This window comes from Chiloscyllium punctatum, chromosome 40 (assembly GCF_047496795.1).
Source record: "Chiloscyllium punctatum isolate Juve2018m chromosome 40, sChiPun1.3, whole genome shotgun sequence".
Lineage (NCBI taxonomy): Eukaryota > Metazoa > Chordata > Chondrichthyes > Orectolobiformes > Hemiscylliidae > Chiloscyllium > Chiloscyllium punctatum.
The window spans coordinates 67,426,538-67,440,693 of NC_092778.1; the positions used below are offsets into that span (position 1 = coordinate 67,426,538).

The window sequence follows — 14,156 nt, forward strand, 5'->3', positions numbered from 1 at the left end:
AGAGGACAAAATCTGTTAAGAATAAACAAACATTGTGCAAGTTTGCAGCCAAGGGACATTCTTAAAAATAAACAGCCAAGTATTCCTTTGAATGAAACAAAAACAGACAGACACTTAAGGACTGAAACAGAAACTCCATGAGCCTGCCAGCATTGTGGGATAAAGCCAAGTTAACATCAAGTCTGGTGACTCTGTCAGAATTGATAACATCACGGAACTCAATGTTTCCTGTTTTCTCTCGAGATGCTAAATTTCTCTAGCACCATTTGTTTAAAATATTCCATTGCTTGTTCGTGTATTAATTTCACAGCCTGATTAAAAGACAGACAGAACAAGTGATTTCAATGTTTTATTACAGACAGGTTGCACGTTTTAGAAAAAGAATCCTAGAATCTTTCCTCCCGTGTGTTTCCGTTTGGCCTCTTCATGGTCCATGATCCCTGCTGAGGTCGTTAGAACGATGTACCTATAAAATTCAAAAGTGGATTTTCTCAATTTCAACCCAAAGCCATAACCATTTGAAGTTAGAAAGCACTTTTAGCCACAGACTTTTAAGCAAATATTTTGACAATCGACCAGAGTGTCTCATGTAACAGTAATGAACATGAGCGTTAATCTAGGACTAAACATTTGACTGTAGTTGTGTATTCAAAATGTCTGCAAACAAGAATTGAACCATCCCTCAAAGACAGTTGAACCATGGGCTGTTGGCAATATACCAAATAATCCAAAACAATTCTACATTCTGACTGAACCAAGCAAAACAAATCTTAAATTTTGATACAATGAAATTATAACTATTTTTGCATTGTAAATTTATAATAGAATCTTTCATTAAATCTTTACAAGGTTTAAAAAGCAATCTTACTCTCTGTATGACAATGTTCACATTTCAATGCTTAGATCAACGCACAAAGCATAAAAAGAGATCCCTGCTCAGATCGGTCTACTAGCACACTCCTTTCCTACTCCTATAATCTGTTAAAATTGCAAACAGGTTCAAAGTCCAATCTTAACAATGCAATTCAACAAGAAAACTAAGGTTTCAGCATCATCCCGTACCCGAACAGACTAAAAACTTATTCAGTAAATGATTGAAGTGGAGTTCTGATAAGTTAAAATATACCCTTAAAAGCTATTTGCCCCACCTAGTGTCCATTGCAACCTAATGACTTTATACGGAGTGGTAGCAGAGCAGTTATCTGGACAGGTAGTTTGTGCACTGCTGAGGTTACCATGAAGGGCTTTCCTTCTCAATCCCTCTCCCGTCACCCTGAGGCATGGTGACCCTCAGCTTAAACCACCTGTCACTTCTTAAGGAGTGTGCAGTCCTACAGTCTGATAGAACTCTGGCACCGAATTTGGTAATGGTTAAGAATGAAATCAGGTCTTAAACTGCAAAGTTTAATAAACAGACACAGACCATTACAAGACTGACCAGATGCTGATGGAGGGGAAAATGAAGAGGGAATTGTATTGATTCCTCAGTAAGATCAAAGGTCCAAGCCTCAGGTGAATAACATGCATACTCTCCTTCTGTCCACCAAGAAATGTGCATACTCAACACAGGCTCATGGACCTTGAAATAAAATAGACATATGTTCAAGAGGTATGACTGTGTGCCTTTGGTAGTACAACTGAATACTCCTTTTGAATTACAAAGCAAAAAGTGCAGTGGAACTTTCAAAAATTGGGAGATAGTTTTCATGTAAACTGCAGGCTCAATCGGTTTGATTTGAAGTTGTTCCTCATTCAGGATTAGAAGCCAATATGTAAACTTTTGCTTGTGACAGCATCAATCACATCAATGTTGACAGAACACTGACCCCTCCTCGTGCATAGCCAACACATGTATATTTCAAGTTCAGTCTCTGATCAAGGGCAAATTCAAAGGACATCTAAGATGAGTGTTGAGGCTATTTAAATAACTTTAAAAGTTAACTTAAGATACAAATAGATCAGTACTTCTGGTCAATAACTGCATAGAGCTTTTCCCTATGACAAGAGATTCTTTAATAAATAATTCTGACCTGTAAACTTCAATTATTTCATAGAATGTGGGTGTCACTGAAGGCCAACATATATTTCTCATCCCCAATTACCTCCAAGTGACTGAATAGCTATTTGATAGTACACTTCAGAGTCAGCACACAGCTGTGGGTCTGGAGTTACACATGCACTACACTGGGCAAGGATGGTAAATTTTCCACCTCAAAAAGGACATGTGACCTAGATGGGCTCTTCCTACAACAATACTTTTAGGTTCCTAACTCAATTCAAAAACTTGTAAAACTGACTTTAAATTCCAGCAATTGGGATGTGCAGGCCAGGTGAGAAATGAGAAATGCAGGGTTAAAGGATAAGGAAGTGGTGGGTCTGGGTGGGATGCTCTTCAGATGGTCAGTATGGACTCGATGGGCTGAACAGTCTGCTTCCACAACATATGAAGGTTTCTATGAAGAAATTATAAAGGGAGGATTTTAACCCATCATTCCCAAGCACTAACCTGGACCTCTGGATTTCAATCCTAGTGAGCTTGCCATATCATCCAACTGAAGTGTATTACTGTACTCATCTAACGTTGCCAACTATACCAAAAGAACAAAAGCAAAACCTGATTATATTGCAAAAGGATGAGTTTCTGCAGGCAATATAAGAGGGGGGGGGGGGGGGAAGAAGAGAAGAGATGGGGATGGTGGTGGTGGTGGAGGGTTGGAGGCGACAGCAGAGGATTGCAGTCAGTCTGGGCCCAGTATTCTGATCACAGATTATAAATGCCTTGTTTTAGTCAGTTTGGTTATGACCACGAGGCAAACATAGGGTTAATGTAGTGCGTAAGCAATGAAGTGGTGGAATGCCTAACATAAGCAAGAATGAACAAAGCTGCATCTATACAAATAATGCTGAGCAGTTAAATCTTTCTGTACAGTATACATAATTCTCTAAATCTGACCTAGATTTTGCTGTTTAGCAAGATTTAGATTCAACAGGTAAAAGCAAACCAGCCAGTCAAACAGGAACCTGAATAATGCAGATCAAACTGAAAAAAATACAACTTTTACTTTACATCCACCACTGGAGCTTTCCCAAGAAATCTGGAAATAAAATCCTGCCCAACTCACCGAAGCCTAATCCAAGAGCCTTGTGGTATTATCGTTAGACTATTAACCCAGAAACACAGCTAATATTGTGCGGACATGAGTTCAAATCGCACCATGGCAGATGGTGGAACTTATATTCAATAAAGAATCTGGAAATAAGTGTCTAACAAGGACCATGAAATAGTTGTCAATTGTTGCACCTGGTTCACTTATGTCCTTCAGGGAAGGTAATGTCACCCTTACCCAGTCTGATAACATGTGACTCCATACCCATAGCAATGTGGGTGACTCTTAAATGCCTTCTAGGCAATTAAGGATGGGTAATAAATAATCCCAGAGGGGCCCACATCCCATCAGCAAACAAAATGCAAGCGGTAGAAAGGGGCTGATTAATGCACAAGAATCTACAGGAAAACAGTTGAACTAAGTGACCAATCATTTGTGGCTGTGATAAGGAAAAAAAATTCTTCAAAAAAAAAGGTGCGAATCTTTGGAGTTCTCTACTGCAGATGTTCCAGTGTTAAATATATCAAAGGCAAAAGGCAGAATTTAGGAATATGGGAAAGCAGGTGGGAAAATGGATTTGAAGCCCAGAATCAGCCACAATCTTTAAACAGTGCTGCAGGATTGATGGCAACATTATATGCTACACATGCACCCACTCTAACGTCTCATGAAGCAATTGGTGTTGACAGACCAATTGCAACACTGCCCTCAGACTAGTGCAGCCAATAAGAGGTTTAGATGGAGTGCTATTTGATGGGCCAAATTGCCTGCTAACACTCCAACTTCAAGGGAGAACGGATAAAGGTGTGTCGAGGAAAGAGGGCATTATTCCATCTTAAGTGTGGAAACATCAGCACAACCCAGGATTCTGGTTCAGCCAGACCAAGCCCTTGGCATGCAATGTAGAAAGTGGCTTCAATTAAGGTAGGTCAACTTGTCATATCAAATACACATATCCTGCCTTCATATCCAACAATTCATAGAGGTACAGATTAGAATTTTACAAGTAATCAGAATCAAATAATTCCTTGATTCCAAATGGATGAAATACTGGAAGAGCTGGGAAACAAGTGAAAGTTTTATAGGGAATACTATCAAGGTGACAACTGGTGTTTTTCAAAAAAAAATAGAAGGAATAGATTCTCAGGGAATAATTCAACCTAGCAAGGAAAAACTAGGAGGGCACACAAAAAAAAACTAAAATTGGCTTAAAAGGTTTTCTTCTAAAACCAGATACTCATCTGAAATAACTCAATCTGTGAACAGCACAGATGCACTGCAAGCACTAAATCCAGGAGTGCCACCCAGAAGGTTACAGACATTGATAGCACATTAACTACTAGCCAGTTAACTCAGTCTAAGTTTACAAAATTAAAAGGGATTGATGAGCAGAAAAAAAGTTCGATCTCCCAGATCACTACAATTTACATTTCACCTCTTTTCAGAGATCATTGTACAGTTGATGCAACACTGATTAGACAAAGGAAGCTACTGATGCCAATAGCCACAAGCTACCTCCGAAGCACTGAGTAACACAACAGTTTCTAGGTGAGCAAATCTTCCACCAACATTCAATTCAAACTTGCTTTGAATAGACTAATGAATCATTTATACATGTTAGTTTTCAAGAAGTGTTAGCCAGGTGATAAATCAATCCACTTCCGAGACACCAAACCAAACTGCACCTCCCAATATTCATGATTCAGGTGTCTATTGCCAATAGTCAAAAGGGAATCTGTTAAGATTCCAGGGAGGGAATTCCACAATCTTGACACAGTAACAGTGAAGGAGCAGTGAAATGTGCGTGTGTCAGGATGGTGAGCAGCTTGGGAGTGGAACTGTTCCCACGTGTGCACTGCCCTTGTCTTTCCAGATGGAAGTGATTATGAGTTTGGAAGGTGCTGCCGGAGATCTTTGGTGAATTTCTGCAGTGCACCTTGTAGATAGTACACACTGCTGTTACTGACTGTCGATGATGACTGTTTGCGGATGTGGTGCCAGTCAAGCTGGCTTTACCCTGAATGGTGTCATGCCTAGAGTATTGTTAGGGCTGTACTCAGCCAGTCAAGTGGGAAGTATTCCATCACACACCTGATTTCAGCCTTGTAGATGGTGGACAGGGTTTGAGGAGTCAGGTGGTGAGTTACTTGCAGCAGTATTCAAAACCTCTGACCTGGTCTTGTAGCCACGGCAAGTATGTGGTGAGTCCAGGTGAGTTTCTGATCAGGGACAGCAGGGGATTAAATGTCAAGGGGCGGGGGCCAGATTGTCTCGTAGAATATAAGAATCCCGACAGTGTGGAAAGAGACCCTTCGGCCCAACAAGTCCACACCAAATCAGCAGGAGTACAGGAAATCCCCAGGTCATAAACAAATCCTGTTTTTTTCTGCTGTTCATAAGTCAAATGTGTGCGTAAGTCAGAACAGATACGGGCTAATTAGGACGAAACATTGTTTTTAAAAATCCGTTGTGTACAAAGAGCTGGAGGTCTGTTCATAAGTACAAGGCGTTTGTAAGTCAGGCGTTCATAACCCAGGGACTTCCTGTACACTTAAGATGGAAAACAGGAAGGCAAAAAGGGGACATGAGATAGCTTTGGCAAATAGGGTTAAGGAGAATCCAAAGGATTTTTACAAATACCTTAAAGACAAAAGGGTAACTAGGGAAAGAATAGGTCCCCCCCCAAAGATCAGCAAGGCAGCTTTTATGTGAAATACTCGTTTAGTGGGTCCACACAAGCATTTACTGTGGAGGAAGGATAGAGGAAGATACAGAATGTTGGGAAATAGATGGTGACCTCTTGAAAAAGGCCCATATTACAGAGGTGGCGGTGCTGGATGTCTTGAAATGCAAAAAAGAGGTTAAACCCCTGATCAGGTGTACCCAAGAACTCTTTAGGAAACTACAGTGATTGCTGGGCCTCTTGCTGAGATATTTGCATCATTGATAGTCACAAGTAAGGTGCTGGAAGACTGGAGGTTGCTAACATGGTGCCACTGTTGAAGAAAGGTGACAAGGACAAGCCAGGGAACTATAGACCAGTGAGCCTGATGTCAGTAGTACATTGTTGGAGGGAAGTAAGGTGTTCCACAAGGTTCAACATGGGGGACTGGTTAGCAAGGTTAGATCTCATGGAATACAGGGAGAACTAGCCATTTGGATACAGAACTTGCTCAAAGGTAGAAGACAGAGGGCGGTAGTGGGAGGGGTGCTTTTCAGACTGGAGGCCTGTGACCAGTGGAGTGCCACAAAGGTCGGTGTTGGGTCCAGTACTTTTCGTCATTTATCTAAATGATTGGATATGAACATAGAAGGTATAGTTAGTAAGTTTGCAGATTTCAAAAATTGGAGGTGCACTGCATAACAAGAGAAGATCTTCGCTTACAATGGGATCTTGATCAGATGGAGTTTAAATGTGAGGTGCTGCATTTTGAGAAAGCAAACCTTAGCAGGACTTATACACTTAATGGTAAGGTCCTGGGGAGTGTTGTTGAACAAAGAGACCTTGGAGTGCAGGTCCATAGCTCATAGAACATAGAAGAATACAGCGCAGTACAGGCCCTTCGGCCCTCGATGTTGCGCCGATCAAAGCCCACCTAACCTACACTAACCCACTATCCTCCATATACCTATCCAATGCCCGCTTAAATACCCATAAAGAGGGAGAGTCCACCACTGCTACTGGCAGGGCATTCCATGAACTTACGACTCGCTGAGTGAAGAACCTACCCCTAACATCAGTCCTATATCTACCCCCCCTTAATTTAAAGCTATGCCCCCTTGAAAGTGGAGTCGCAGGTAGGTAGGATAGTGAAGGCGGCATTTGGCATATTTCCTTTATTGGTCAGGGTATTGAGTACAGGAGTTGGGAGGTTATGTTGCGGCCATCCAGGACATTAGTCTAGCTACTTTCAGGATATTGTGTGCAATTTGGGTCTCCTTCCTACTGGAAAGATGTTGTGAAACTTGAAAGGGTTTAGAAACGATTTACAAGGACGTTGCCAGGGTTGGAGGATTTGAGCTATAGGGAGAGGCTGAATACGTTAGGGCTGTTTTCCCTGGAGTGTCAGAGACTGAGGGATGACCTTATAGAGGTTTATGAAATCACGAGGGGCATGGTTAGAGTAAACAGACAAAGTTTTTTTTTCCTGAGGTGAGAGGGGGAAAGATAAAAGGGGCCTGAACAGCAGCTTTTTCATGCAGAGGGTGGTATGTGTATGGAATGAGCAGCCAGAGGAAACTGGAGGCTGGTACAATTACAACATTAAAAAGGCATCTGGATGGGGTTAGGAATAGGAAGGCTTTAGAGGGATATGGGCCAAGTGCCGGCAAATAGGACTAGAATAGGTTAGGATGCCTGGTCGGCATGGACGAGTTGGACCGAAGGGTTTGTTTCCATGCTGTACATCTCTATGCTGTATATCACTATGACTCTCTGAAGAGTCTCCTATCTAAACCTATTCCCTTATCCTATTACTCTACATTTACCCCTGACTACTACACACAACCAACGCACCCCTGAACACTATGGGCAATTTATCATAGCCAATTCACCTACCCTGCACATCTTTGGATTGTGGGTGGAAATTGGAACGCCCGGAGGAAAACCATGCAGACATGGGGAAAGTGCAAATTCCACACACAGTCGCCAGAGACTGGAATCGAACCTGCGTCCTTGGCATTGTGGGACAGCAGTGGTAACCACTGACCCTGACATTTGCGAAGCACAAACATTATTTGCCACTGGTCAGTCCAAGCCTGGATATTGGCTAGAACTTGTTGCATTTGAACACTGACTACTTCAGTATCTGAGGAGTCACAAATGGCAAACATTGATCATGCAATCATAGACAAACATCCCCACTTCTGACCTTCTGATGGAGGGAAGGTCATTGATGAAGCAGCTGAAGATGGTTGGGCCTAAGACACTACCCTGAAAAACTCCTGCAGAGATGCCCTGAAGTTGTGATGACTGACCTTCAACAACCACAATAGTCTTATGTGCCGGGTATGACTCCAACTACTGCAGAGCTCGCGCATGATATCCATGGTTTACAGTTTTGCCAGGGGCCCACGATATCACGCTCTGTCAAATGCAGCAAGGACTCTCTCTATTGTAGAATTCAGCTTTTTTGTCCTTGTTTGAACCAAGGCTGTTATGAGGTCAGGAGCTGAGTGACCCTGGTGGAACCCAAACTGACATTACTGAGTAGGTGCTATTTGATAGCATTATTGATGACTATCACTTTACTGATGATTGACTGATTGATAGGGAGGTAATTGGCTAGGTTGCATTTGTCCTGCTTATGAACAGGGCATACTTGGGAAATGTTCCATACTGTCAGGTAGATGCCAGTGTTGTAACTGTATTGGAACAGCTTGGCCAGCAGGAGCAGCAAGTTCTGGAGCACAAGTCTTCAGTGCTATTTCTGGGATGTTGTCAGGGTCCATAGCTTTTGCAGTATCCAGTGCCTCCAGTTGTTTCTTGATATCATGTGAAGTGAATCAAATTGGCTGAAGACTAGTATCTGTAATGCTGGGGACCACTGGAGGCAGAAATGAATCATCCACTTAGCATTTTGGCTGAAGATTGCGGTGAAAGCTTCAGCCTTACTGAGGTCTTCTAACATTGATGATTGGAATATTTGTGGAGCCTCCACCTCCAGCGAGTTGTTTAAACATCCACCGTCAATCACGACTCAATGTGGCAGGACTGCAGAGCTTACATCTGATCCATTGGTTGTGGAATGCTTTGCTGCTTATGTTGTTTGGCACACAAGCAATCCTGTTTGGTGGCTTTACCATGTTGACACTTCACCTTCAGTTATGTCTGGTACTGCTCTTGGCATGCCCTCCTGCACTCTCCAATGAACCAGCTGATTCTAGTGCTTCCAATGTGGGAGATAAAGACCCCACAGAAGACCAGATCTGGGTTCCCATCATTCAATATTCACAAAACAATGTAGAAAGGCAACGTGCACATCAACACGTCACACAAGCTGTCTGATGCCAGGGTAGAAACACCAGAGTGAATTCTCTCATTCAGGAGTTTACAGCAAGACTTACCCAAACTGACGGGAAGGCAGGAGACTATTTTGCCACCTTTCGAGCTCTTTTACTTGAACATCGAATCTGGGGCTAATGACACCACACTATCAAGGAACAAACAAAAAGAGAGTCAATCCAGATAATAAAGAAGTACAATCCACTTAAAACAATAATAGACAATAGGTGCAGGAGCAGGCCATTCAGCCCTTCAAGCTAGCACCATCACTCATTATGATCATGGTTGATCATCCACAATCAGTACCCTGCTCCTGCCTTATCCCCATAACCCTTGATTCCGCTATCTTTAAGATTCCAATCCATCTCTTTCTTGAAAGTATCCAGAGACTTGGCCTCCACTGCCTTCTGGGGGCATATATACATCACTTTCTGGGTGAAGTAGTTTCTCCTCAACTCTGTTCTACCCCTTATTTTTAAGTGTCCTCTGGTTCTGGACTCACCCATCAACAGAAACATGCTTCCTGCCTCCAGAGTGTCTAATACTTTAAAAACCTTATACATCTCAATCAGATCTCTTCTCATCCTTCTAAACTCACGTCTAAATAGATCTAGTCGCTCCAATCTTTCAACATATGATAGGCCCGCCATTCCAGGAATTGACCTTGTGAACCTACGCTGCACTCCCTCAATAGCCAGAATGTCCTTCCACAAACTTGGAGACCAATAATATAATATGTCTCTTCAAACATCAGAAACAGATTATCTGGTTAAGACTGCAGCTTTGAGGCTGTTACACATAATTGATTCCCATTTAGGAGATGGGAAGTATCATAGACCAGAACCTTAGATTTCCTACAGCGCAGAAACAGGCCATTTGGCCCAACAGAGTAACCCATCCAAACCCATTCCCCTATGCAAGTGCTCTACATTTCCCCTGACTAATGCACCTAACCGGCACATCACTGAACACAATGGGCAATCTTAGCATGGCCAAGCCACTTAACTTGCTCATCTTTGGACCGTGGGAAGAAACCTACGCAGACACAGGGAGAATGTGCAAACTCTGCAGACAGTCGCCAGGGGTTGGAATCAAACTCTGGTCCCTGGTGCTGCGAGGCAGCAGTGCTAACCACTGAGTAACTCGCAGTGTAGTTTAGTACTTCTACAAAGTCAAAACTAAAAAGGACCATTAAGACCTGGGAAAGAGGAAATACACCAATTGCCAAACTAAAGTGACCAGAGCATCAGAAAGCAATCATACATCTTAACACAAGCACAGTAGTCACACACACAATAGGAAAACTGCAGAAAGGACATAATTGCAAATCGTGAGAAAGCGATTTTTTTTTCACCTTGTTCAGTCTGCCGGTGAGATTGACAACTATTTTCCCACCTCTGTGGTCATCAATAATCTCAAACTCTCCAATGTAGCCTAGAAATAAAAATATACATTTTGATGTCCAAGAAATTAGTGTATTTTTAAAAGTTCCATAAATTCCTAACTGACAGTCCTGACTCAAAAAAGTTAATAAACACCCCCATCATACTCTACACAACAGTGGTACAGGATCAATAACACTTCAAGAATTGACAGCCCAAGACACCACAGAATTAGGCCACACAAATCAACCATTTGATCATGGCTGATGTGTTTCTCAACCCTGTCTTCTCCTCAGAAGACTCAAACCGCTTACCAATCAAGAACCTCACTACCTGTCTCAAATACACAATGCTTTTGCCTCCACAACCCTGTGGCAATGAGCTGTCAAGATTCAACATTGCATTTACATTCCTCAGACTTGTCTCCAACTTCAGGAGCAACTTTTTCACAAGTGGTGGTGTAAGCAGGTACAATTACAACATTTAAAAGGCATCTGGGTGGATATGTGACTAGGAAGGCTTGAGGGAGATATGGGCCAAATGCTGACAAATAGGACTAGATTAATTTAGAATATCTGGTCAGCATGGACAAGTTGAACTTGAGGTTCCTGATGAAGGGCTTTTGTCCGAAACGTTGATTTCGCTGCTCGTTGGATGCTGCCTGAACTGCTGTGCTCTTCCAGCACCACTAATCCAGTATTTGATTTTCAGCATCTGCAGTCATTGTTTTTACCAAGTTGAACTTGAGGGTCTATCGTGACTATGATAAAGAATCCCATCCTACCTAGTGCAACATACAATAACCAAAGCAGTGAGAGAAACCATCTTACCATGCTTCATCATTACAGTCAGGAATCTCACAATCACTTTGGAGCATGGCCGGATGAGAACCTGACGTTTTCCACGTTTCTCTGCATTGTTGATGCTGGTCAGGGCATCTGCAAGAACATTCATGCGCACCATGATGCCTGAAGGAAAGGGAGAACAGGTTAGAGATGCTGCCCTTATGAATTATTGAAAGAGAAAAAAAGTAATCAGCTGCAGGAGGCACAAACTGGGAGTGCAGAGGGAAAAGGTGATTGGGGGGGGGGGGGGGGGGGGGGGAAAGAGATGAGATGGGGATAGGGGAGACTGCCTCATCTTCCTGACCCTGTACCAGTCTCAATCCCAATCCCAGATCCAGATCCACATTATCACTTTCCCTAAGGAAACTGTAGCCAATGGTATAGTGGGGTGAAGGCATCACCCACAGTCAGTAGGATCTCCAGCACCACTCCCTTCCCCCCCCCGGGGCCTTCACTCCCGCCCTGCAGCCTGCTCCTCCCCCTCCCATTGAACCGAACGCACAAGACGATTGGGGGGGGGGGGGGGGCACAATCCACCACAATATTTACACGGAAGACGCACGTTTTGCCAGCCCATAGTCGCACCAGATGAATCCCCACATCACATACTTGAAGGGGAACGGGAAAGGTCCGCGCCAGCACCGACGATGGCGCTGATACAGAGCCGATTACCACCAGCCAGAGCCCGCTGACATCTTACCGCTTGGTCAATATGGCGAAAGAGGAGGAAGCGCTGGCCGCACCGCCTGATGGGGAATTTCTAAATCTCGCGAGGGCTCATCACCCGGCGTGCTCCGAAAGGTCCTCCAGCCTTTCTCATCAACTACCGAATCATTCACCCCCACTCCCCGCCTCCGATCGTCTCGATGGCTCAGGAACGATTAAACACACTTGGTAACTTAGCAACGGCGGCGGTTTAGGCCTCAAGCTTTTCTCAGATAAGCGATAACAAGAAATTACATTAAAAATTAAAATACCGGGAACTAAATTAAAACTCAGAGAGCAACATTAAAATAAAATACAGGGAATTAAATCAAAATTTAAGGAACAAATTCCCCTTCAGTGTATGTGAAAGATAAATGCACAGAAGCACGTTATCTTTCTCTTTTTAAATAATTTAATAACGGTTTATTTCTCCTGTACTCAGTATCTGTAATACCTTGTTAGGCTTTTTTTTTCAAAATAATTTTGCCAATAAACAGGATGGAAATCATTACATTTCTTTAAAAGTTTAAGTTTTATTTTCCAAAGTTAACCCCTGGTTCAAAATTGCCATTTTTTTAGAAAGAAAAGTGATTATTGGCCATTGAAATGGAAAGCTATGGAGAGTGGGAGGATTAGGAAAAATATATTGCAGCCTGGGGAAGTGTGAAGTACTTTATTTTGAAAGAAGGAATAAAGAGGCAGACCACTGATGCTTTGGAAGGTAAGAAAATAAATGGAGTAAAGATATAAAGATCAATAAACTACTACAAGAAAGTACTATTTGATAAGCGTATAGAGGTGTAAAACAAAATGTTGGGGATTATTCTGTGGAGAAACATTATTGAAAAGCAAGGAGGTGATGCCAAATTCATGCAAACTTTGGCAGCATTATGTATAGAATATTGTGTGCAACTCTGGTTTCCATAACCACTGAGTTTAACACAGGAAATTATGAACAAATAATTGAGAATTACAATATTCAGGAAGGATTGTGCAAGTTGGGCCTTCTTTCTCTTAAAAAGAAAAGTCTGAAGGGGAAATTGACAGGTTGTCCAGACCACTCATTTAGAGTCATAGAGATGCACAGCATGGAAACAGACCCTTCGGTCCAACTCATCCATGCTGACCAGATATCCCAACCCAATCTAGTCCCACCTGCCAGCACCCAGTCCATATCCCTCCAAACCCTTCCTATTCATATACCCATCCAAATGCCTCTCAGATGTTGCACTTGTATCAGCCTCCACCACATCCTCTGGCAGCTCATTCCATACACGTACCACCCTCTGCGTGAAAAAGTTGCCCCTTGGGTCTCTTTTATATTTTTCCCCTCGCACCCTAAACCTATGCCCTCTAGTTCTGGACGACGCTGCAGGGAAAACAGCCCCAGCCTGTTCAGCCTCTCCCTGTAGCTCAAATCCTCCAACCCTGGCAACATCCTTGTAAATCTTTTCTAAACCCTTTCAAGTTTCACAACATTTCTTCGATACGAAGGAGACCAGAATTGCATGCAATATTCCAACAGTGGCCTAACCAATATCCTGTACAGCCGCAACATGACCTCCCAACTCCTGTACTCAATACTTTGACCAATAAAGGAAAGCATACCAAATGCCTTCTTCACTATCCTGTCTAACTGTGACTCCACTTTCAAGGAGCTATGAACCTGCACTCCAAGGTGTCTTTGTTCAGTAACACTCCCTAGGACCTAACCATTAAGTGTATAAGTCCTGCTTTGATTTGCTTTCCCAAAATGCAGCACCTCGCATTTATCTGAATTAAACTGCATCTGAGGTCAGGCTCACCTGTAGTTCCCTGGCTTGTCTTTACTGCCCTTCTTAAACAGTGGCACCACGTTTGCCAATCTCCAGTCTTCCGGTACCTCACCTGTGACTATCGATATTACAAATATCTCAGCAAGAGGCCCAGCTATCACTTCTCTAGCTTCCCACAGGTACACTTGATCAGGTCCTGGGGATTTATCTACCTTTAACCGTTTCAAGACATCCAGCACTTCCTCCTCTGTAATCTGGACATTTTGCAAGATGTCACCATCTATTTCCCTACAGTCCATATCTTCCATATCCTTTTCCCACAGTAAATACTGATGCAA

The 14,156-nt window shown here is 42.8% G+C and overlaps 2 protein-coding genes across 9 annotated transcripts in view; one reads left to right on the forward strand and one right to left on the reverse strand.

Annotated features, from left to right (window-relative positions):
* Positions 1 to 336: 336 nt before the first annotated feature.
* rps15a (ribosomal protein S15a) lies at positions 337 to 12,188 on the reverse strand. 3 transcript variants are annotated; one of them, XM_072560182.1, is made up of 5 exons: positions 12,039 to 12,188; positions 11,324 to 11,461; positions 10,466 to 10,545; positions 9,174 to 9,259; positions 337 to 466 (listed from the first exon to the last, which is right to left on the reverse strand). In XM_072560182.1, the coding sequence occupies exons 2-5, from the start codon at positions 11,454 to 11,456 to the stop codon at positions 373 to 375; spliced, it is 393 nt and encodes a 130-aa protein (XP_072416283.1). In that variant the 5' UTR covers positions 11,457 to 11,461; positions 12,039 to 12,188; the 3' UTR covers positions 337 to 372. The 3 variants fall into 3 exon arrangements, with proteins under 3 accessions (XP_072416283.1, XP_072416282.1, XP_072416281.1); XM_072560181.1 differs by having other exon boundaries at positions 11,948 to 12,070; XM_072560180.1 differs by having other exon boundaries at positions 11,901 to 12,044.
* The window catches only part of LOC140464720 (uncharacterized), a 30,299-nt gene continuing 28,315 nt past the window's right edge, over positions 12,173 to 14,156 (forward strand). For 4 of the 6 annotated variants that reach the window (XR_011954970.1, XR_011954969.1, XM_072560174.1 and 1 more), the window contains exon 1: positions 12,264 to 12,764. The gene's annotated coding sequence lies outside the window, so the exon portion shown is untranslated. Of the gene's footprint in view, positions 12,233 to 12,263; positions 12,765 to 14,156 lie in introns of those variants that run through there. The other 2 variants (XM_072560175.1, XM_072560177.1) reach the window with 2 other exon arrangements.

Coding starts and splice junctions, on each gene's coding strand:
- rps15a (XM_072560180.1), bottom strand. CDS start 11,940: ATGTGGGGATTCATCTGGTGCGACTATGGGCTGGCAAAAC. Junction 11,462..11,900: donor CGACTATGGGCTGGCAAAAC/GTGCGTCTTCCG, acceptor CCTTTCCTTCAG/GCATCATGGTGCGCATGAAT. Junction 10,546..11,323: donor GACTGTAATGATGAAGCATG/GTAAGATGGTTT, acceptor TTTTATTTCTAG/GCTACATTGGAGAGTTTGAG.